At 39.9% G+C, this 25,276-nt stretch overlaps 1 protein-coding gene across 3 annotated transcripts; it reads right to left on the reverse strand.

Moving 5' to 3' along the window:
- Positions 1–5,129: 5,129 nt before the first annotated feature.
- GTF3C3 (general transcription factor IIIC subunit 3) lies at positions 5,130–25,223 on the reverse strand. 3 transcript variants are annotated; one of them, XM_042822252.1, is made up of 19 exons: positions 25,072–25,220; positions 24,241–24,343; positions 20,877–21,067; positions 20,339–20,462; positions 19,600–19,791; positions 18,984–19,149; positions 17,241–17,388; positions 15,513–15,585; positions 14,668–14,757; positions 13,540–13,643; positions 12,794–12,965; positions 12,141–12,343; positions 11,823–11,924; positions 10,759–10,894; positions 9,864–10,101; positions 9,354–9,544; positions 8,246–8,370; positions 6,509–6,661; positions 5,130–5,788 (listed from the first exon to the last, which is right to left on the reverse strand). In XM_042822252.1, the coding sequence occupies exons 1-19, from the start codon at positions 25,168–25,170 to the stop codon at positions 5,666–5,668; spliced, it is 2,733 nt and encodes a 910-aa protein (XP_042678186.1). In that variant the 5' UTR covers positions 25,171–25,220; the 3' UTR covers positions 5,130–5,665. The 3 variants fall into 3 exon arrangements, with proteins under 3 accessions (XP_042678186.1, XP_042678187.1, XP_042678188.1); XM_042822253.1 differs by lacking the exon at positions 25,072–25,220 and adding an exon at positions 24,515–24,805; XM_042822254.1 differs by lacking the exons at positions 5,130–5,788; positions 6,509–6,661; positions 8,246–8,370; ... (1 more) ...; positions 10,759–10,894; positions 11,823–11,924 and having other exon boundaries at positions 9,973–10,101; positions 25,072–25,223.
- Positions 25,224–25,276: the final 53 nt, after the last annotated feature.

Genomic DNA, 25,276 nt, shown 5'->3' on the forward strand with positions numbered 1-25,276 from the left:
TACTTCACAGCAGTACCCAAATTATTATAGTGTGCATGGATTACCATAGTACTTGGGGGAGAAAAGACTTTCAGATTTTTATAGGGTATTAACCAACACAAAGTATAATTTAAAAAGTAATAGGAGTACTTTGCTTGATATTTTACATGCTGCTTATCAGTTTAAGTACTGTTTTGTGATTGGGAAATTTAATAGCAGGAGACTGCTTCTACAGAGCTTGTTGCTATTCTGGCAAAGACAATCTCAGCTTCTGTTCCTTCCTGTCTTCCCAATGTCTCTATTTTACACTGTGCTGAAGAAACTTGTGTCTATTACCCTCCTACAAGAGGGGCACCTTCAAGAGAGCATTATGGTGAACACCTATACATTAGCACGGGAAAAAGATTTGAATAAATGTTTGCCATTTCACCCTTTCTCCCACAGCTCAAGAATCAGAACACAGCTTGCGTTTAATTGCTCTCCCTGCAATTCTAACTGCCGCTACCTTCCCCTGATCACAAGCTGGAAGAAGCTCACTGTTGGTTCAAACCAATGTTTGACAGCCTGCAGCTACAACTTGTGAAAAACCACCAGCCATTGAATCTGGAAGAGAGCATCTCCAAGAAGGTGTTCAAGAAAACACATTCAATTTCAAAGGCAAAACAAAGAGAACAAACTCGGGAAAGTACTTGAGACCTCATGATCACTCAGAATTTCAGTTACCTAAACTTTATTCCATCCCTTAAACAAGTAGGGATAGCAGACTCCTCTTCCAATTCTAGCAGCAAAAACATCCTATGTACAAGATAGCTTCAAAATATTGTCTCTATACTTAGAAAAGTAACATTACATGTACTCCGTGTTTTGTTGATACTCATAAATCAAGTTTTTGACTGAAAACTAACTCCCACTGTATTTTTTCTCCGTATTCAACTGTTTCAGCCCCCAAACCTTCACAGATAGCCTTTCAAAAAGCCACACTTACCTTGTTTGCATAGATTCCTCAGCTGTCTCCATAACTGGCAGCTCTTACATAGCTTTGTTAACAGCTTTCTAGGAGACTTATATACTAAGCTATTAAAACTATAATCTCTATTTTTTGGGGGTGAGGATCACAGAAGTTCCACAATCCAATAATATCTCCATAAAACATTTTACTCCCAGAAGAAAAGGCCACCAGATCTTCCCACTTAGACCTCTACGGAGAGCAGAATAAAGACCCACCCCCAGCTCACCAGCAGAAATGCCTACCTGAGCTGGCCAGGAAATGAGCTCACCTGGGTGATTTGCAGCGCAGAGCCACTTGCGTGTGCCACAACCAGGGGAAACATCACCTGCCTCCAGCAGACTCTGCAAGCACCCAGGTGCTGGAAGAATCAGGAACCTTACCTGATGCAAGATACTTCTCTATCTCTGAGAAAGCCTTGCAAATAAAGGTGCTTACTCACAGGTGGGGAACCCAGGAATAGTTGTTTCAATTGTAAATTACCTCATACCTCTCACCACTGTTACAGGGATTGTTTTGCATGAGTGACAAGCTTTCTAACAGAATTATCCTTTTAACTCAGATGCTTTGCATCATGAGGCTTCATAATTATTTTTTACGTATCACTGCTAATGCGTTACATTTTTGCTTTCATCACTTTTACCAGTTTTTGAATAAGGCCTGGCAAGTGCTATCAAAACAAATCTCAGATTGGTTTGCAGACGGGTCAGGTGAATTGCTGAAAGCAGTCATACATCTGTGGCTAGATGCTGACGTGACCAGGACAGGGAGGAACTGGCAGGACTGGCTTCTAATGATAAATGGTGTCAGGGTCACGAGAGAACAAAAGCCTTGGGCTGTCTTAACAGCATATAAGGAATTCATTAGGTGTGCAGTGTTATAACTTTATAAGAATCAATGGAATTTAACTTCTCTTACATGTTCTCTCTGGAACAACAAGCTGGGATAAGAGTACTAGACTTACGTTGTAATAAGCTGAAGATGATTTTAAAACTGACAGTGGTTGCACTTCTTTGGACCAGCTATCTGCATCATGGCTTACTCAGCCATGTGGCCCTGCCAGTATGACCTAGCTTCAGTACAAGCATGTCGTACTCTGGCCTGCTGCAACAGAGCTGACTGCCCTCTCCTTTGTGACCAATGGTATTACTATTTCTGTGGGACCTATACACGTTATTGTCAATATCTGTTCAGTGAGGGAAGTCTCGTGTACTTCTGGAGCCTGGGAGTAGCCCAAGGATGCAGTGGCATTCTGCTCCTACAGAAATCTGGTCCTAAACTATAACTTTACACAATAGTAGCCTGGACTAATTCTTAAAGACCTGATATTAAAGAGACCTCCTTTCAGCAGATGGATACTGTGAGGACGAGGGTGGCTGAGCACTGTGAAAGCCAGCAAATATTTTTCATTCACCTCATCTTCATCAAGTTGTGCAGCTGAAAAGCAGGCCTATGCAGCATGACTTTAGATTCATCCCAGTCAAACTAGTTCTTTCAGAGATCATCTGGCACTCACTGCACCTGTTCCTTACACTGACCTAGATGATTTAGCACAACCTGCATGTCTCCACCTCCAGTGCCCCCAGCCAAACAGCAGCCAAAACTACATTCGTTTTGCTTGGCATTAACTCAAAGTGTAATCACTGTTGACAAAGTCTTCTAGAAGTGCTTTTGGCATTTTTAATGCCTTAGGTTTTTAATGAACGAATCCTTATTGAATGTGTAAGTAGGTTGCCTAATGAGAGACAAATGGCTGTTACCACTCCATGCAAGAGAAAAAGCACACTGCAGCTGCACTGCATGGCTTGTTGGCAGGGTAACAGAACCAACCACCCCCAGGTTTCCCACTGCAGGAGTTCTTACAAAGGCATAATGGATCTCAAGGGCTGGCTATGCACACCTCCCTTGTTCCAGAATCCTCTGCTGTCTTTAGTACAATTTCATCTACGCTTACTTTATATATTGATATATGGAGTCTGATTACATGCCTGCAGCCATTAAACTTGGTATTTAAGTTTGCACATAATATTTCATTATACATTCAACACATACTGTTGCTTCTACACTTATTTGGATTTTCAGGAAAAAAAAGCAACATTAGAACAGTGCAATTGTAAAGCATTACTGTACCACAGCCCCTCCTACCTTTAACACTACCTTAAGGCTTGGCTGTGTCTGCCTTAACAAGTGATGCAACTCTGTGAGATGCACACAGAATGAAACAGCTCTTCCAAACGTCCAGGACATGTTTTAGACAGACTTTTACTTTTGATAGGACTAAATTACAGGAGAAACTGAGAACCAGCAGTAAGAAGAAAACATGAAGTCTCCTTTGTGCTAAGACAACCATAATGAAGCAAATGATGCAATCATACCAATTAAAAATAAAGGATATAAATGAGAAGTCTGTATCTCTGTTAAAGTTACAAAAATGCTACTTTTTTTATAAAAGATTTGGGGAAAACCACCATATAAAATCCATTCAAGCATCAAAAGTCCATTATAAATGTGATCTTGTAATTCTACTCTTTATAGCTGCAAAAAAGACGTATGGTAAATTAACGCTTTGCTGCCATTTGCAGGATCAACAGATGAGTTCTACATTGGTAGCTTTTCCATGGTGGCTGACAGTTGCTAAGCCTGACAGTCACATGTTCTACTATATTCACAGTATTGAAAAATTCATCTTCTAAGCATTGTGGGTTGGGTTTCTTTTTTTGTTATTTTTTCTTCCTCCCAGTCTGTGGTCACCGGTGAACATGGATAATTAGTAGCTTTCTACAATCTTCAATGCATATAAATACAACTAAACTGGTATTTGGTTCCTAAAACAAGCAGTAAATGCTTTCACGGGCAATCTCTTACATATGCCTTTAGTGTGTTTATAAATTATCTCTTTAGCAATAAAAAACTAACAAATGCCATGATTAAGTCAAGTAGTTTGGTAATGTACATAATAATCGACTGAAATTGTTACTAATTCTTCTATTTTATAAAATACATAAGCAATAGGATTCTGAGCATTTCAGACTCAATTATGGAAAAAAAGTAATGCAAAGGGAAACTGTATACTGGACCTCTGGCTTCTGTTTTCAAAGCATTAGTTCAATACTGAGTGCTGAGGACTGTGCTTCCTAGGACATGATAAGCCTATTTCAAGTGAAGATAGAGGAGTCATTCACTGCGAGAAGAAAAAAAAGAATAATCAGAAGAGTTACAAGATGTGAAGAGACAAAAAGCGACAGGGAAAACTTAAACTGAGACTTTTTACACCAAGCTGATACAATAATGTCACATTTGTACACACGTTGTGAGTCAGCGCAAGTTTACATAACAAACAGTTGGCTGTCATGTCACAGATGGTGATGAGATAGCACAGAGATTACAAAATGAAACAGAGGTGATGGAGTCATTCTCTTCCTTACGCATTTTCTATACTACAGGCTGACATATAAACGAAAAAAACATTTCAGTTATTTCTGCAAATTTAGCAAGGACTTGGATTTGGGCAGTGTTTCCTAGTTAATCTGGTAAACTAGTCTAGTAAACATGCTGTGCTTTCCAGAGTTGGTGAGACTTTCATTGTATTTGATTCTCATCTCTGCATTCTCAGTATGGCCCAGCACTTCCCTACTGAAGCGCACATGCCAGATACTGTTATGTGACATTTGATCTGAGATAAAATTTGTCTTAGCTTTAAAATTAGCACAGACAATTCCACGAGACTCATTTCTGAAGCACTGACTGGAGAATGAAGCATAAACAGACGAAAGTGAGCTGAAAGTAGAAAGTAGGTAGCTGTCATAGGGTAAACAATAAGTGCTTGGGAAGCAACAGCATGGCTGGATTTCTATTCAGCATACTTTTTCAGCCTTATTTTGCTTTAGCACTGAACCCTGCCTGTATATCCATATAGCTATATAATCTTTACTGCTCTCTCGCTAGGTTGGGAGCTGCCTGCTTCTACCACTCTGTGCTGCTGTTCAGCTGTCACAACTACTCAAAAATCCAGACTGTTTGCAACGTTCAACAACAAGCTAAATGATATTATTAATTTTTTCTGTTTGGAAGCTTTATTGTTGTTTTCTTCCTAAGGAAGAGTAAACAAGCAAGTAAACAAGAGTAAACTAAGCACAAACAATCATTAACTTTAGAATTTTTATTAAAAAGTTCAGAAGGACAAAAGTAACATGGATTTCAACGGAACAGAAATCAACCTTGTAGCAGAACAGCTGCAAGGAATATGAACTCCTAGCAACACTGAACACTTAAATGATCTCGGAAGTACCGAGTTTTCCATCCTGTAGAAATTAGTACAAGCCCATTTCTTTCTTCTTTATTACAGCACAACCTTGCTTGTAAGTATTTCTAATATTGCACACGGAAAACTTTTCTAAAGAAAATACTGGGCTTCAGTTTTCACTGTTCTATTCTATACAAAAGATCAAGCAGTTCATCAGTTTGTCAGCCTTGTGCTCAGAGCAAACTGTTTCCATCTACACATGATGTAGTTCAAACGTCAGAAGTAGAAAAAGTCTACATACAGCATACAAACTATACACAGCACAAGCCACGTCTTTGACCACATACAGAAAAAGATGTGCACAAATTCAGTTTCCCAGCACTGCATGATGCAAGAGTTAATAGAAAGGCTATCATTTCTACCTGCCACAAACTTCATCACACAACTGCATAAGTGTATAACATCTTTTGAGCCATTCTGGTATTTCCACTGCTGTGATAAATAAGTGACAAGTTAAAGGCAGTATCTCTCCTCAAGTCTGTCTGATCGGTTTCTATTCCCTGTAAAAATAATAAAACGTTATCTATATGCAAAGATGGTTTAAAAGTGAAACTTAAGTAGCTGTTAGAGTGCAATCTAATCACATATTACTACTTTACACAGACACTCAGGTGCACAGAAACTAAAGCATCCCTTCATAATGAGTTTCCACCTGCTATTAATCACTGAAGAATTGTACTTGTGATATACTCAAAATATTAGCTGTAAATTAGGTAGCCAAATCATAGAACAGTAAAGTATTATCCAAATTTGTATTTGTAGGTAACATATTTGTTTCTACAACCAGAACATGAATGCTGCTTTATCTTTCACGTCATCAAAATAATGCTGCTTTGAACTCACAATATCAACTATCACCAACCTTTTTTCACTTACCAATCTTTCCCATTTTAAGTTTTCTACCTGCTTGTGCCCAAGCTAGGCAACAAACTTCCAGTCACAAAATACTGCACGCAATACAGATTAAGTTCAGCTATTCAGGTAAAGTTTGGCAACCTTTTTTTTTGCTGCTAATGCAAGCCTATTAGTAAATCCCTCCAAATGTATGTCTTTGAAATTAACACATGCACAACAGGTAACAATCAGATCTTGGTTTTTTAGTGTCAGAGAATTCCACCACGAATTGTTCTCAGCTACACAGATCCTACGTACTTAACTACGGCTGAGAAATTAACATTGACCTGACCACTCGCAGTATGCAGCTCACAAAGATACTGTACCTCCAAGGTGAGAGGAGGAAGCTCAAGTACTTTTTGGTAATAGTGGATTGCCAGATGCAGTAGCCCCAGCTGGTGAAGGCCACGGCCAAGGTTGTAGAAAGTTTCTTGACACGGTCCACGTAGGTCCAAATAGCGGTGAAGGAAGGAGAATCCCTGTACACATTTTACACACATGGTAAATGTTCCCGTTAAGAAGACAGCCATAAAATACACTGGAAAAAAGGTGTTATAATGTGTGTGTGTGGTTTGGTCATTGTTTAAGGTTTATATGATGCTAAAAAATGAATGGCATTAGACCAGAACTGCCTCCAATTAAAAAAAAAAAAAAAAAAGATAAAGATACAGTATTATATTAAAATGCAGTGTTTTGCTTTACATGGAACGAGTCTTGTGGAAAGCTTAAGAATAGGAAGAAGAGAGGAATTCAGAAGGAAAAAAATCGGAGCAGAGTTTTTCATCCTTTCCCGTGCAGAAACTTACATTTCTTTTATTAATGCTTTGGAATATGCTGGTTCCATTGCCAACAGTGGCCTTTCTTTCAGCGATCGTGTTGGTAGACAGAGAAGACAGCTCTGTCAACATGAGGAATTAGTTCAGAAACTAGCAGCTAATGATCTTGCTTTATGTCACCAGTGTGTTTCTATGGCTGAATTATTAATCAACTACAATAGGAACAGGAGAGGATGTAAAAATAAACTGTCATAAAAGCAAATACTGAGAGAGAAAAACAGGGAGAAGTATCACCAGAGGGTAACATAAATAGGACACGTTATAAAGGAGAACGCAGCAGTCTAGATAAGAAAGGCAAACTGGCTACAGAAAGAAGTGGCTGAACATACTAAAATTAGGCCAAAGTTTGAAAACTTCAAATACTCTAAGTTGGATACTAAGATAATTGGTCTTGTTTTAGAGAGATCTGCACCTTTTGTCACAATCTAAGTAAAAGCCAAATTCTTAACAGGCTAGAAATATATGAGAGCTTAAGGTCCTAACCACATTCTGCTGACTCTGAGCTTGGAGGCCACAGGAGTTTAAAGGAATTTCAGTGCTGAAGGAGAATACAGGGAATGACTTTCAAGATTCCATTTGGGCACAATCAGCCTGTGGTTTGTAACTGCATCTGGCAGATGAAAGAAAACTATGAATAAGAAAGCTGAAAAACTGAGGGTAGCCTAAATCAGAGCTTGCGAGATCTTTGCAATGAGAGCTATATAGAGACACCAAAAAGAGGAAGAGAAAAAGATGACAAGAAAAAAAAAAAAACAACCACATTTAATGCCTTCTAAGTCTGGAAAGTTTTAAGAAAACTATGGAGCTTATGAGACATGTCCATTTAGGGTATGTGGCATAGATTCTACTCCGTGGCACTTCTTCAAAGCTGAATAACAAGTTTAACAAAGCAAAAAGAAAAATAAGAAATAAAATCCAATCTACAGCCATTGAGACTGGAATTAGTCATGTTTCACAAACATGGGTGTCTAATACAATAACCAATGTGTAAAAAAAAAAAAAAACAAAAAAAAAACAGAACAAGCTACCTTCAGGTAAGAGAAGAAGAGATTCAGCCAAAACATAGTTCAGAAGCACACTCATCTGTATTTGTGTTTCACTATTTCTCTTTTGAAATGCTGTATTAATTAGGAGCCGTTATTTACACACAACATGTTGCAGTCCCACCTGTCTACAAATACAAAGCCAGGACACACTACAGGTAAAAATCATCATATACTAATTTACCTGTACCAGAAGAGCGTGCCTTTTCAACACATATTTCTGAGAAGCCATGTGGATGAAGGTTAAGCCAATACAAAGACTGTAGAGAGGTTCATCTGGGTTTGCACGAAAGGCTTGCACGTACTGTCCTAAAAGCAAACAGCAAATTTAACGTGTGAGCTAAGAAAAAAAATAACAGTTTAATATTCCTACTTTAAAGTATTCATTAAAAAAATGCCACTAAGAAATCGTTACATTTTCAGCACTCCTTGGGATTCTGAAGGAAGAATACAAGCTGTGAGGTAAAAATGTAAACACAAAAGTATCAGGCACAGAAAGCAAACAAGGTCCTTGCTAGGATTTATATCTTGAATGTGTGGAGAATTAACACTGCGTGCAACAGACAGGTTTTGGAAGTTCAGTTTCATCATTTAGGTTAAGCTGTCTGTTTATGCAGTTGAAATAAAGACACAGAAAAGAACAATTATTCCCCTATATATTAAACACTGAAAAACAAACTGAACAAATTAAAAAAAAAAAAGTATTACCTAAGAGCATTGGAAAGATAAATGACATAGTGACACACTACTGTCTCTAGCACAGTGTGACCCCTCGGCCATGACTAAGGCTTTCCTGCATTACACTGAAAACAAATAATTGCTGCTGCTGAACATTAATGGAACATGCATCTCCATCTCCAACACATCTCAATTATGACACCTGGAGGCATCTTAAAACAACAGGCTTACTTCCAAGGCGTGTTAAACATGTCCAATCAACATTATTTGCTATTTAAATTATTCTGGTTTTGTCTTTCCTCATCTTTATTACCATCAGCCCTCTGTTATCTTTACAAGTTGGTTATCTTTGCTATGCATCCTAAACTTGAAAAAAAAAAAAAAAAGAAAAAAAATCAGCTTAATTCTTATTAGGAAAACTGCACTGATGCTTTGATTTGGTACAACACAATCAAACTATCAGGTTAATACTATGAAGCCACGCAGGACTTTGTGAGATATGAAAAAATGACTGTTTCTTCCATAAAAAAAAACAAAAAAACAAAAAAAAAACAACAACAACAAAAAAGAGTATAGACTTGTATTTGCTAAAATTAGAAGACTAAGGACATTACCAAGAGCATGCTTGAAGCTGCCAGATACAAACGCATTGTGCCCATTTAGGACACACAATGCATGATTATCCGGATTTTTCAGCATTAAGCGGAGACAAAAGCGATGGTGACGGACATCCTGAGATTGCATAGTAACTTGATTGAAGATGTTCCACAGCTGAGGTTTATTGACATTTTCCATTACCATTATTCTACAGAATGAAAATCATATGAGAAATTAGTAAAACGCTACACAGTAAATGCTACACCTGCAATAAAAACAGCTTAAGTGACTGAGGGAAAGCTGGTGATCAAAGACAGAACCAAGGGTTTGAGACTAATCAAACAACCTACTGCATTAGATGTTATTTTGTAATCAAAGGCCACGAGCAACTCCTTGTGCTTCAGCAGGCTTCTCTGTTTCAGGGAAAGCTGGAAAGCACTAACCTCCCTCCTTCAGAAATCCAGCAGTACGACTACAGCCCTCAGAGGAAGTAGAGAACAGACTGCTCTGCCTTCTCAGTTCCCTACCTGATGTAGTTGTAGGCTTTTCTGAAGTTCTTGTCCAGGATTGCAGCGGAAAGCCCAAAGTATTCCAGCTCCTTGCGCTTCTGTCTGTCATCGTAAAATGAGTAATATTCCAATGAGGAATCCACTAGTAGCTCAGCCTCCTTGTACCGGGAGAGGTCACACAGGGAATATATAGCCTTCAGGAGAAGGTTCCACCAGTCATCCTTTGTCAAAACACTCGTGAGAACAGCAAAAATCGCTGAAAATATTGAAGGCAGTAAGTCAACAAAGTTGAAACAAGAGAGAAAATCTTTTAAAAGAAAAAAAAGAAAAGCACACAAAAACGTGCAAACAAACTGATCTTTTAAGAAAAGTCTCAGCATTAACTGGCAAAATAAATCATTCACTTCTTTTTCCACTTGTAAGAGCATTTTATAAAATGCAAGCAGAAAACAGGCAAAACTGGGAACAAATGATAAGAAATACATTCTGAGTTGTAAACACAGCAACGGAATGCATTAAAGTTACTCCTCTTCATCTTTCAAACAGTGCTGAAGAAACTGTAGTCTGGTTTAACTGAGTCTGTTCAGTTCAATAATCACGTGGCTCTTAAAAGAGATACACATATTTCTGTTATTTTCTAGAGCTGCATGCATTACGTATTTGTGCTGAGAGGAATGCTGGGACCATATGGTCTCTATATGTCCTTCTCTATCTGAATTATTCAGTAATTTTATTATTTTTCTCCAAATGAGCATTGCTCCCTGAAGGTATATTACCTCACATTTGCTGCCTTCCTTGTCCTAGAAATACGACGACATTTGCACGGATTTAGCAAGCAAAATACTAACATTTGTTTCGTTTTCAAGATAAAGAAGTTAATCTTGTTGCTTTGTTTTTAATAAACATTTGTTACCTTTTGCATCACAGTTTGCTGCCTCCTGGTCATCATTGTCGGAAATTTTATTCCTTGGCACCTTAATAAGGTAGAGGTGCCTCTCTCCAGACTTGGAGCTAGATATCAAACACACCTGAGCTCTGCTCATTGCTACCTAGAGACAAATTTAAAGGCAGCATTTCAAATCACAGTAATAAATCCCATCTCAGGTACAGTGTTACGACGATGCTCACATGGCCTGCTAAAACAGTCTGCTGCTTAGAAATGCCAAACAGAGCAAGATCACACAAGATAACATTCCCAATAGGTATATTATCTCTGCATTGTCTCATACTTCACTGCAAACTGGGCTATGCAGAAGAAAGACAGAAACTCTTCCAATGACTTTAAGACTTCTCCTGGGATTGGAACATCCCTGCACATATTCAAATCAAAACTGTTTGCATAGAGGCAGAACAAAAACAACACCATTCTGCCAGTATCAATTCTAGAAGGATGTGGATGGTCAGCTGTTCAGTCAGTGTAATAGAACAGCAATGGATCAAATCAAATGGATAGAATCAAGGCTTAAATATTCCCCTCCCTCACTTCTGAGTGAAAGAAGGGAAAATAACAAAATAAAACAGATAACACTGCTGTATTTGTTAACTAAGTAAATTCTTCCTTGCTCATTAAATAACATCATAGATTACATAATTCAAAATGAAGTTATTAAAATACAGTCTAGTATCTAAACAAAAGTAAATCTGAAAAAAGTATTACGTTGACTCCTAAACAGATAAGAAGCAACTTTAGCACTTGGCATGTTCTCCATATATTCAGAAACAGGGAGTTGAAATAAATGTATTGAGAATTATATTCACAAATGATGCTCTGTTCTGAAGAGCAAAAAACAACATGGTTACAGGCCCCAAGAATTAGAAGGCTCTCCGCAGGATTTCCATCCAACAAAACTATGAAAATCCTTGCATATCAAAACCACTAGTTTTGTTCCTCAGCTTGTTTGCCCCTTGTCTTAACCCAACTTGTAGCTGACCAGTTTGGTAAAGCTGTCCAGTTTGGTAAAGCAAAGACAGGCTTACCTTCAACAGCATTGCCAGCATAGTCAGTAAAGTGTCTACGTAACCATACGTTTTGCCTTGGGAATACAGCAAAGTAGAACGATGGAGGAGTAACTTTAATTCCTAGGTAACACCAAATATCATTATTCAACCAGTCACAAAAAAAGAATTTATGAAACAAACAATTATTAATGCAACACAGAATTAATAGAACTGTCAAATCTGCTAGAAAACCACACGTGTCGATCTCTGGTCCTACACCATTAACATCTTTGAATACTACCGTAATCTGTCAAATACCATATCCTGAACTAGAAGCAAAGAAAACACCTTGCTCACCTGCTGGGCAGCATTGGCATCCTGAGCCAGTGTATCTGGATCATACATTTGTTCCAGAGCCTCCAGAGCTTTCTCAGGCCGGCCCAGTTGCTGCTGTAGTGTTGAAAGTGAGATTCTTGCATCCAGATGCAATGGAGCAAGATCAACAACCTTAGCATAGCTCTCTGCGGCACGCTCCATGTGTCCCAAAGCCTTCAAGCACTCTAGATATACCATACAACACACCATATACTTAAATGGCAGAAAAAGAAGATTAAATGGTAGCAAAATAGTTAACGTACTTTCCAGATGCTCTTCCAGTTAAAACCACTCGATACATATATTACTAAAGTGAAAACATTCAGAAATAAGCACTGATGCATCTGTAGATCCACTTAAGTATCATCAGTTGATACAAAATGGAATGCAGAAGAGATGCTGTTCATTTAGACGAAAACAAAGTATTCGTAGCTGAAGGTAATCTCAGTCTCCAACAAGGACAAAGCCCTCACGGCAGGGTTGCCGTAGTAAACTCCAGTTATAGTTTTGCAAATACAAATTATTGTTCAACATGTGCATCTAAATTCCAGTGATCTCAGATAAAGTTCCCTGGAAATACTCAGCACTGTGCTACCATCCCTCAGTACCACGTTTTTCAGCAGCCCCCCCTTAACCTGCATGCCGAAGCCAGACGACAGCCAAGTTGTATCGTTCAGAACAGACGAGGGCACTCAAGAGAGGCAGGGCTGAGTTGTATTCTCCAACATCCAGAAATGCCTCTGCAACATCCAAATACAAGTCACCCATTTCTTCTGGATTTTGTTCCACCAGAGTGGTCAAAAGAGGCTTTAAAAGCAAGCAAACAAACAAAATACTAAAACCCACAAATAGTCACCAACAACACTGCTTTAAGATCTGCTTTCGGAAGCTCCTTTTTAGGCTATAATTTTTATGCAGTTTGCATTTTGAGCCATACTTCTTTCACTTCAATATTACTTTAGAAGTGAAAGATAAAGATTTGAATTTCACAACTGCTGAAAAAGCCACATTTTACTGTTCCAGACATTTTACATCATACTCATCCTATCTTTCATAAGAACATTAAGATCTACTAGGGCTTGAAAACAAAGTCAAGGTATGCTCCTTAGTGTTCCAAATTTGGTAGCGTGGTCCCTGGCCTAACATAGCCCACAGTTTTTCAGTTACTGCCCCTTGGAAATATTTTCAGCTGAAGGCATAACGTATAAGGACAAAAACACCATTTCAGCTACAAGAGGTTTGCTAGGCATCTGTCTTGGAGTGGAAGGAAAGCAAAAAGAATCCCCAAAGCCCTCTTAATGACCTCAGTCATATGAAGACAGGAAAAAAATCATTTGCTTTGTTAATTTATCCCCTGACTTCTGAGTTTGTTTCTACTTACATTGAGAGGCTCTAGGATGTTCAAGTGTACCAAGCACACCATCAGCTTGACTGTGATGTCTATGGGAACCCCTTCAGGTATACAGCAGCTAACCTTCTCCACAGCTGTGGAAAGAAGAAAAATTTTTCTCTGAGCCCTTAAGCTTTAACAACCATTTCACAGAGCCCCACATCTTCTCCAGCCTATGGTGAGCTACAAAGAGAAAAATACTCAGACTCTAGCATATGTTGGTGTAGGCCTGCTCTCTTCCCTTCTTTTCTAACTTATCTCTAGCTGGAAGAAGTTCGTTCTCATCTCCCTGATCCTTACCATTTTATCTGAAATATCTAGAGCTATCACAGTCTGCACTGACTTCAACAGCAGGATCTGTATGATGTGTTCAGTGTTCCCCCTCTGGGCTTGTTTTGTAAAACTTTTCTTTAGGAATATAGGCACCCGTAACCTCTTCTCCTCACTTTCTCAAGGAAATATCCTATATTAAATTATTTTTCCCTATTAAACTAAGTGTATCAAGGAGCTGGCTGTACTTGTATACAGTTAGATACAGATAACTACAGAACATTATGTTACACACAGAACAAATGCAATCTGATGAGAATGAAAGCATGAGTGCTACCAAACTGGTACAAACTTCCCTATTGCATTTCCTGCACAACCAGTCACTACACATCCAAAGCACTCTGTTCAAGTTCTCCTTTACCTTACTTCTGACACTGAACGTTTAAAGGGTGACCATTAAAAACTGATAAAATAGTGACTTCCAACTCAAGGCTATCCTGTGACCTTCTACATCCACATACAGTTATAGCAAATCACAGTGTGCAGATTACTTCATCATTCTCAACCAGCACAAGAGTAATCATTCACCTACTGGTAAATTCACACAGAAATAAAGAATTTTATTTTCAAACTGGGTGTGAGTCCTGGGAGAATGTTCTGACTTTGACGGCTGGATGCGTTAACAGTAAATTCTGAGTAAAGACGACAGGATGCAAGGAACCTCTCCTGGATCAAGCCCTATTTCCCTACTGTTAGAAACTCTCATGATTTTGCTATGATTCCAACCTGATTCCTGAGTATACGATCAGTTCATAGATTTCTACCAGATTAAGCAACTCAGCTACTTACCTGCAGCACTTGATTCAACAGCCGGATCACCTTGGTTGTCAGTCACTGCCTCCTGGCTTTCCTCAGTTTCTACCACTGCTGCTGTATCATCTTAAGGGAAAGAGATTACTCCCAGTAGCACCAGCTAAGGCAAGAATTACTTAATTGTGAAAACCAATCAAGTGTGGATTATACCTATGATGGGTTTGGACTCAATTACCAAAACAACTGTCCTGTTCAATTACAGAACAGACTGCTAAAGAGCTGGCATGCTGGGGTCACTCTACAGCCCAAACAGAAACACCTTTAGACTTGAGTGATGGCTTTCATGAAACAGATTTCTTAAAGAGGATCTGTTTCACTCAAGTCAAAATTGCAGACAAATACCCCTAGATATCTGCGCATCACAACATTTAAATGTTTAGGAAAATAAGTATAATTTACAGCATATTAGTTTCAGGTCAAAGCTGGATGTTCTTGAGAATAGATAACACAAACTTTATCAGATTTTTTTTCAGAAGTTATTTAGCTAGCAGAAATAAATAACTGGCCTGACATCATCACTCAGAGGAATGTTTAGAACTTTAAAAGGCCCCCGATTGCAGGGAAGGTAGTCCTTGTCCCTAATGAGTCACCAGAGCTAATTGGACATCAGAGTAACTCCTCAGAGAACGCTGAGGTCATGCAGTGTAACTCATTAAAGACACTGAGGAGTTTCAGAAGTGAAACTCTCTGTCAATATGCGTCAAAACACACCTATGAGTTGAAGAGGTAATGGAAAGAAAAACGTCACGCTAGATGAACAGAAGAAAAACGTCATATGAGATGAACAGAAGGGCCATACTAACCATCTGTTAACTGCTTACCTTTTTGCTCCTCAGCAGGACTTTTTTCTGATGCTTTCCTCTCAAGAACAATTCCTGCATAATCAGTAATAACCTAAAACAGAAGAATAACTCAGATCATCTAAAAGGCTTTAAGGATATATGCAGCAATCAGCCTACATGGCAGTTTCTTCAGATATCACAGAGGTCGTCAGAAGAAAGGCAGCCTTTCTTTCACTTAGGGTTAGCTCACTAGTATAGGGTTTCATCACCCTATGTCTTTATCCACTATTTTTGGTCTAATCAGCAGCTCCTTAGGAAATAAAACAGTAACTTCCATCATAACTGGAAAAGTTTTGTTTAAACATTTTTAGCTCCTTTTTATAGCTTTAAGAAGATAGGTATAGAAAGCAAATCACCACGTAAACAGCTAAGTTTTCCATAGATTTTTCAAAGTGCTCATCCTAACATAACTCAAGGAAACTGCACAGTTCATCTCAGTTTAAAACAGATAAAACAAGATTCACAGCTACCTACAGTCAGACAATTTACAAAAGCCCTGCTCATGCATTATAACCTCAGTAAAACCAGCACAATTCAACAGAACAATTTAGTAAGGAAATGAAAATCAAAGACAGACTAGTCGAGACATTCACTTGTCCACAGAAGGCTGCGAGAGGAGAAACACAGAACTGCAAAGGATTGTTGGTTTGAGATCCAGTGCCATTTGGCATTTTCATTCAAGAATTGTAAAGTAAATATTTAGGTAATAATTACCATTGCCAAAACAAGAGTGTCAAATAAACACACGGCCCTCCATTTACTAACTTAAATACAGGTTCAGCTATCCAGGAACAAGACACACCATCAGAGCAAGAGACCTGAGGAGAACCATCAGAAAGAAACACAGAACAGTTCTACAACTGAGTGCTGCATTAACAAATCTTGTACCCAAATACTGAGTACAGAGAATTACCTGTTTGAATTTTTAAACTAGAAAGAGGTACACAGGGAAGAGTTGGTAGAACTGCCCGCAGGCTTGTAATGCTTTACACTGACAAAGAACAAAAAACCTTATGTAGGAAAAATATGAAGAAGTAAAGTAAAATCAGCAAATAAGGATGTTTAGAAGGAGAAGGTCCCAACTGTTAGTGGCTCTTCACTCTAATTTGGGGAACTATAATGGTCAGATCGTTACAATGTTCTTCTCAAAGCCAGACCAAACCAAATAGGAAACACGCACAGAAGCGAGGGGTAATAACCACAAGAATGAATTGGGAATAGAGATGTGATCTTCTCAAATTCCTTAAGTCTCAGAGCTGAATCTTGTGTATTGGAATGCGTGCTTGATATTTAAAGCAAAAATTATTAGTTATATCACAGGTATACCAGATAAAGCACAAGCGTGTGGGCATGTGAAGCATTAAGCCATTTGGTGCCACTCTTTTAAGCTTCACCTTATTGAATGCCCTTTGCTGGTAGTACAACAGACCCAAAATCAGCTTATAGCTATCCCCTGGCTACTGAGGTTATGGTAGTTGTAGAGAAGGAGAGAAAAGACCCCAAAACTTTAAATGTGGAACAGCAAATGAGTCTTATCAGTCCCAGCGTTAACTTCAGTGCTGATTACCACAGAACTAATTGGAAGCAACCTGATCAGCTCTATTGCCACAGAAATACGACTGTGTTTAAGAACTACAGGAATATAAACTGTCCATCCTGTGTGGCAGTTGCTGAACACAACAGGCAAATGCACGTAGTTCTCCATACCGCCAATGCTTTGTCATACTGCTTGCAGGAAATATACAGTTCAGCTGCTATATTAACATCTTCCATGGAGACGAGGCTCTGATGTTTAGTAAAGGCTTCTTCTATGATCTCAATAGCAGAGGCAGCATCATTGGCTTCATAATAACTCCTATGAAATGCAGACAAGACATACTAAGTATCTGAGATAATTAACAAGAGGTACTTTGATCACAAGCAAAAGGTTTTTCGTATTTCTTTGCTTTTACTTTTGTTAATCAGCAGAGCTTGCTCCAAAAGTAATTCCTCCTATTTGTTTCCATGGAAACTACAAAAGAGACAAAGAACACAATAGCACTATTTGATAGAGCGAATTCCCAGTTACAAAACACTGTTTTTCAATGGAGGCATCACCACTAGCTCTGCATTTTCATTAGCAATAAATGAGAGCCTGAATGCCGTGCTTGTAAAAATCCACACGGCCATTCACAACGTGGCTCATCCTTCACACAGTTGTCATTACTGAAATGCACCACCCACTGCCTCACTGGGCTCACATCCACTCTTTGGTCTCCACAAACGTTCAGTAAGTGTTGATGAAAGTCAGTGGGTGCCTTTTTATTCCCTGTGGAGGAACTCAATGCCACATCTTTGCTTCATCCACACTTCCATGTCAGACACTGTTTTGTCAAACTGCCCCTCCGCTGCCATCTCTCACACACCAACAACGTGTAATGGGATATGGGGGGAAAGTTCAGCTACTGCCACACCACCAACATCTGCTTCTGACATCATGGGCCAACATCATAAAATAGGAGGCGTGATTTTCAGAGCAGACCTCATGTATTCATTAGGGAGGATAAACTATGAAAAACAATGAGAAAGATGGTAGTTTGTCTTTCCTTACAATTTTTGACAATGTTTTATGTGTTTCAAATAATTACCAATAATCCTCTCTATAAGATCTTATAATCCTCTATATGCTAGAAAATAACAGCAGTTTTCATTACACAATCTCTCACCTCGAGCCACATATCAGCAGTGTATTGCATTAATCTGGTCTGACAGAAAACTCCAACAATCATATTGTAACACTTCTTGCATTTTTTTTTAAGGTACATTTCATGACCAAGAAAATCAAAAGACTTATCTACTGGCAAACAGTCCAATGACATCTTTCTGTAAGTTATACATCAGAAAGTAGTTAGCTTACTAAGAGCTGTAAGAGCCACACATTTAACCATCAACCTCCTCTGCCACAGGGTAACTTCTATGACTTGATCTGCACCCATTCGCAGAAAAGGGGAAGATGTCTACTTGCTCCAGCAACAAATCAGAACCCACACATACTATTGTGCTGAAGACTGCATTTCACACTGAATAGTTTCTTCCATGCAGAGTTATCAGCAGTACGGTTCCAAGTCTCTAGCGATATTACACAGATACAGAAATGTACTGTATTTGCATACAATTGTATACTATAGGCTTTTTTGTAGTTGATACCTGTATTTTACTCTCCTACTCTGAGTACAACACTTCTGTGACGATGCACTGACTGTGCACAGAATACTTCCCACAAGTCAGGAGCTGGAAACATCACAGTACATGAGGGGTGTGCGCTTGCATGTTCATCACCCCCCAGCAGATGCACCCCTGTGCCCCGATCTCAGCTGCATACCCAACCTGAATCAGCAAAAGAGCTCAGTAATGTCAGACTTCGAGAAGCTTTGGGAAACCAAACTGTACCTTTTTTGAAGCCCAACTTACTTTGCCATGTCTCTAGCCAACTGCATAAACCGCTCTCCATCAGAGGGAGACAGAAGATTCAAAATACGCCTGTAGCCGTCCATAGCCAACTTATGTTCCCCCAGCTGCTCATACAGGCTTGATCTCTCCCATAGATAACGCACATTGGTTGGGTCGTACTTCAAAGCTGTAACAAGGAAAAGCATGCTAGTAGTCAAGCTGAGCAAAAAAGCAATAACAGATTTCACATTCATCTACACCACCGCCAAAGCCCTGGCAAATATCAGCAGTTTCTAACTAGATAATAGCTAACAGAAAAAGCAGTATTTACATCCTGAGGGAAACAAAACAGACTGCAAAACACATACATGCTCCTGGTGAAACAGATTCAACTAAGACTCGTTTTTATTCTCCAAAATCATAAGGTAACATGACTGACAGAATGTCAGCAGACACGTTATTACACACAAAAGCTTTCTGTAAGAAAAGGACATCATCCTACATTAAAGATTCATGGACAGAGGTAGCAGAATCCTAACAAACTGCAACAAACTAAAACAGAAAGCAGAAGAAAATATAGTGATTGTCATCAGCACCCAACATTTCCTTTAAAATATTAAAATTACTGCTACATTACCTTTTGCATAGCAAAAAATAGCCTGTTTAATATTGTCCTGCTCCAGTGACATCTCTGCCAGCCTGACCCATTCTTCTGTATTGCTAGGATTCAAGTGAGCAGCAATCAGTTCAAACTGTAATGACTTCTCCATATCACCCTGGTCTTCATAGATCATGGCAAGAGTGGAGAAAGGCTCGTGAGCAAGAGGAGCTATAAAAAGACAAAGAGAACAGTTCAGAACTATTGTTTTAAGAACTACATGACAACAAGTAACTTGACTTTCTTCAAACTACAGATATCACGGGTGTATGAAACATCAACATCATTGTTTCAGTTCAGAAAATAAATTTTGCAGGCAGGTTTCCAGTTCCTTTTCTATAAATCATTAAAGAGGTTGACTGAACCTCACAACTATTTGCAGTGGGTTTTTTTTTGTTTGTTTTTTGTTTTTTTGTTTTTTTGTTTTTTTTTTTTTTTTACATCAGAAGTCATGCCAATGGCTCTGTATTTTCCTTCTAGTTCTACAAAGACAATAAAAGTAATGTGCGTAAAGCTGCAGAATTAGGGTGCTACTTTCTTCTCAAAAGCAAAACACCACCGGAAACGCACCACGTACTCCTAAATTTCATGCTAGTTACACAATGACACCCTGTGTGCTGAGTATTTTCCTCATGAGGGAAGCCACAGTGAATTTCCTGATACACGTGGCAATTTCATCCCATTTCTGAAACCAAAATCTTGTACCGCTCTACAATACCTTGTCGAATGATTTCCATGCACATCAGAATAGCTTCCTCCCGTTCTCCTCGAGCAAACCTGATATTGGCCTCTCCCATGAGACCCCTCAATGCACGAGGAAGCTTGCTGCGAGGCCTTTTCTCCTGAACAGAAAAGAGAAACTATTTCTACCAATGATTCGGTTATGTCCAAATTCAGGAGACCTCAGCTACACTTGTGCTTCAAACAACCAAACAACAAACTATTTAAGGGCGAGTTCAAATGACTGACCAAGGTATTTGCTGATTTTCATAACTGACAGAGTAACTCCAATACCTAACACAAATAAAATCCAGACACTGGAAAAGACTCACTTGGTTATTTCTGAAAGTTTTCAAACAGGAACCTACAGTAATTTTCTAGAAAACCAGAAAGGACACACCAACTTAAGCAGAAGCATCATACACAGCATTATTTTCAGGCAAGCCTCTCAGCAATAGCTAAGATGGTACAAAGCAGCATTTATTTACTCTACTTCATGAAACACAGAGCAGTTAGGTGAAGGTATAAATACTTGCTTTCATCATTTTCTTAGTCTCTCGGTTAAGTACCATCTCCAACACAAAAACATCTCCAGCTGTGGGTTGCTCAGTAGTTTCTTCCTCTTCTTCTTCCTCTTCCTCTTCATCCTCTTCCTCATCTTCATTTTCCCCAATCATGGACGCAAAGACCCGATGAACAGATTTACTGACGCCATCTGCAGTTTCTCCTGGTTGAGAAAGTAACAGAAAAGGTTTAGGACACACTCCAAAGTGTGCTACATTATCAGGACAAGTGCACAGAAAACAGAATTCTTCACAATTAGTAGCCTACTTGGGAGAGCTGTTCTATAAGATAAAGGCCTTCAGAAATGTAGAAGACTTCTATACAACCTCTTGTATTTTCAAATGCTGTCTTACTCATCAACGGTGCTTCGTATCCCACAGCTTCTAACATTTTTTGGATATTTGATAAGAAAGCACGGGGGAACACACAGAACGAAGCAACAGTTTATTCTACACTCTTCACAAACAACAGAAGAGAAGCAATTTTCAAGCACAGTGGATGGAATAAAGCTTTTCAGCTGAAGAGGCTAAGCGAGCAGACAATTACACCAAACAATAATGCAGTGCTCAATGTTTAGAGGTAATTTAAAATAAGATCCTTTCACCACTCTATCCATGACAATGAGTACCTCTCCAGAAAAATAATGTAAACAAATGCATAAGGCTATATGTCCAAAATAAACATGCTTAAAGCACAGAATATTAAAACCTTTCATTACTAACTTACCCCAGGGTCATAACTGCACAGATCTATTTCCAGGCAAAACGGACTAAAAGCAATCATTTTCTCTATGCTTCTCTTTCTCTGCTTGCCAACGAAACATTGAAAGGGTAGAGATGATGGATTGGGCATCTAAAGATTTGATAACGGTACATCCATAACACAAAGCCAGTACTGAAAAATAAACCTATTGCCAATGGACTAGAGGGATTTGGGTACTACAGCTGGATTTATACCTTTTACAGCCTTATAAATGTCATAGATTCATAGAACCATACAATGGCTTCAGTTGAAAAAGACCTCAAGGATCATCAAGTTCCAACCCCCATGCCACAGGCAGCACTGCTCTTACACATTGTTGTTTTTATTCTTAGCCAATATATTATTCAATTCTCAACACAAAATATTCAATATTCTTATTGAATATAATGTTGTTTTTATTCCGACTTAGATATTAAGTGTCTAAAAATCAAGACTATCGAGGCTTCTACTCCTCCCCGATCCAAAACAAATAGTTTTTAACTTAATTTCACCTTTATTTCAGCTTTGAACATCAGTGTTTCAAAAGTGATTTCAACACTGACCTTTTCTAACGTTCTTCCGAATATCTTAAGTGTGATTCTTCCAGTAACTCTTTATACAAACAGATATCAATCAATGCAACCTTGATTCTACAAACTGCTTTTTAGACTCCTGCATTCTCTGTAATAAGAGCAGAAGTAGCATTTCTCATGCATTTTTTCTTTGATAAAGGCCACATGTATGAAAAGACATGTAACAGAGCAGGTGGAATACAGAGCAGAAGACCACAGCTTGGAACTATGTCAGAGACATCAGCTAAAAGAAGGGAACTGCACACATCTGGCTCCAGCCCCACCTGTAGCATTCTGTGTGCTATTGCAGAATAAGGTCTGGCCATTCTCTCAAAATCAAGACAACGCTAAGGCACGTTCTGTGTGAGACAAGTTAAGGCCTATTTGCCTATTTTGATATTTAAAGGAGAAGAAAAAAAATATATCAAAAAATAAACGGTAATAAATAATAAATAAACAAACAGAAAAACTATGAGAATTTGCAATGAAAGTAAAAAATGAATCATAGAATACTACAAGTGAGAAAAAACCCATAAGGATCACGGAGTCCAACTCTGTACAAGAACCAACTTGCAGAAATCAAGGACTGCACTCTGCTATCTCACAGCACTGGCAATCCCACGAGACGTGCCCAGCCACTGCATGAAACGTGCTCTAAAGGTGTCTGAAGCAGACTGCAGCACTGTGAGGCCCAAGCTCAAATCCAGAACCTGAGGAATGGGATAACTAATCAGTGATACATACGAAACAAAGTGCTGCTTCTACCACTTCCTGAGAGTTCTCACATTACGCAGAATTCCTGAATAATTGGTGTTACTGGGATTTAGTTCTACAGAGATTTTTCATTCAGATAGTCAGGAATATCCAGAAGAAAACAGAGAGATAAACCAGAGTCCTCTAAGCCAAAGAATAAAAAAACTATTAACAACTTAAAAAAAAAAAAAAAAAAAAAAAAAAAAAAAAAAAAAAAAAAAAAAACACCTTCTATTTTGAGCTGTTTTATTTTCCTTTAGATGGCGGGGGGGAAGAAAATTCTCACACAGCACAATCAAATATCCCTAAGCCCGTTCGTCTCAGCAAGAAGGCTAGCAGAGATGAGCACAGAATCACAGAAACACCAAGGTTGGAAAAGACCTACAAGATCATCCAGTCCAGCCATCCACCCATCACCAATAGTTCTCACTAAACCATATCCCTCAAAATCCAAACATTCTTTGAACACTACCAGGGTCAATGACTCCACCACCTCCCTGGGCAGCCCATTCCACTGCCTAACCACCCTTTTAGAGAAGTAGTATTTCCTAACATCCAGCCTAAATCTCCCTTGGTGCAGCTTGAAGCCATTCCCTCTAGTTCTGTCACCAGTTACACAAGAGAAGAGGCCGACCCCAGCTCACTACAACCTCCCTTCAGGCAGTTACAGAGAGCAGTGTGGTCTCCCCTGAGCCTCCTCTTCTCCAGGCTGAGTATTCCCAGCTCCTTCAGCTGCTCCTCATAAGCCGTGTGCTCCAAATCCTTCACCAGCTTTGTTGCCCTTCTCTGAACCCGCTCCAAGGCCTCAACGTGTTTCTTGCAGTGAGGGGCCCAAAACTGGACTTGAGGAATGGCCAGAGCTGAATACAGGGGGAAAAACTCCCATACAACACAATCTTTCTTTTGTCTCAGCCAAGAAGGCTAGCAGATGAGCACAGAAAACCAAAACAAAACACAGGCAGAAAACTTTCTGAGATATGTATTTGTAACGTCAGTAAATGACAGAGACCATGTGGTTACAAAGCCAAGAGGATGTTCCAAAGAAAAAAAGACGACCAGATCCAGCCCTGTAAGACTAGTGAACAATGTTAAAGCCTACATATGCAAAAAACATCCTACAAAGGCATGTACTCTGTGTGCTTTGTTACCCACAGGTTCAGCAGAAACAGACAGGTTTTTAAAGAAGTTCAACTGTTAGAGAACAAATGTCCACAAATTTCAGTCACCTTTAGAATACATTTTTTGCCAAAACCATCACAGTAATATTTACCATCTGTTTCATCCTGACTTTGGGACTTCCCAGCTGCTTTTCTGGATGAAGAGGGAGCATCTATGTCGTCGGCGTTCTCCTCAGCAGATGCATTCTCACTGTCCTACACACACCAACAACGTTGGTTACCAGATTTGCCACACACCTCACTCCTGTTTCCCCTGATGTTGGGGATTAACGTTCAGAACAGGGCTTTCAGCTTTTGCATTGCAAGTGAAACAGGTGTGCTAAGGGCTGTATCATCAAATTAAATAAACAGAAAGCTCAGCAACACCTGCTTTCGGACATTCACGTTCTAATCAACGAGGGGTGACTCAGGTGGTGACTGTTCACATGACTGCCGGCTGAAGAGGCCGTCGTTCACGCGGCATTACGCTGAAATAAGATGGTAGGGTTCAGCGTATGAACTAAGGTAAAAAACTAAGGTAAGGTAAGGCGAACTCTTTTAGAAGCCTGCATTTTTTGAACACAAAAGACCTCAGTTGCACTCCTCGTAGCACTACGAGGTTGCTCGGGACGGTACTCGTCCCTCGGTCGCAGCGCGTCCCGCCGTGGCAGCACAGCTCTCCTCAATGCTGCGGCGGCAAGGAACGCAGAGCGGGCAGAGTTTCTCCGGGCACCTCGCCGCGCTCACGCGGAGCCGCCCCACGTACCTGTTGGGAAGCCAGCAGCGGCACCCAGGGATGACGGCCCACCGGCACCCGCCGGCCGGGCGCGGGGCAGCGTCTGCGCCGCCGTAGGTGCCGCCCCGCCTCCTCCCGACCCGGGCCCCCTCGCAGGCCGCCCCGCGACGCAGAGGAGGCCGCGCCGCTCCCGCCCGGCCCGCCCGACCTTCTCGCGGCTCTTGCGCTCCTCCCGCCGCCGCTCGAACTCCTCGAAGGAGATCTTCCCTTCCAGATAATCGATCAGCTCCGGGCTGAACCCCGACATCGCGCCGGGCCGGCCGGATGAAGCGCCGAGGGCGGGACGCGGTGCTCCGGCTATGGCGCCCGCCCCGCCCCGCGTCTCGCGCTCGGGTTCCGCGCTGCCGCGGTGC

This window comes from Centrocercus urophasianus, unplaced genomic scaffold (genome assembly GCF_019232065.1).
Source record: "Centrocercus urophasianus isolate 14NV4802_14NV808 unplaced genomic scaffold, USGS_Curo_1.0 seq_20, whole genome shotgun sequence".
Classification (NCBI taxonomy): Eukaryota; Metazoa; Chordata; class Aves; order Galliformes; family Phasianidae; genus Centrocercus; species Centrocercus urophasianus.

Coding starts and splice junctions, on each gene's coding strand:
- GTF3C3 (XM_042822252.1), bottom strand. CDS start 25,170: ATGTCGGGGTTCAGCCCGGAGCTGATCGATTATCTGGAAGGGAAGATC. Junction 24,344..25,071: donor AGCGCAAGAGCCGCGAGAAG/GTCGGGCGGGCC, acceptor TGGTGTGTGTAG/GACAGTGAGAATGCATCTGC. Junction 17,389..18,983: donor TTGGCTAGAGACATGGCAAA/GTAAGTTGGGCT, acceptor TGCATTTCATAG/GAGTTATTATGAAGCCAATG.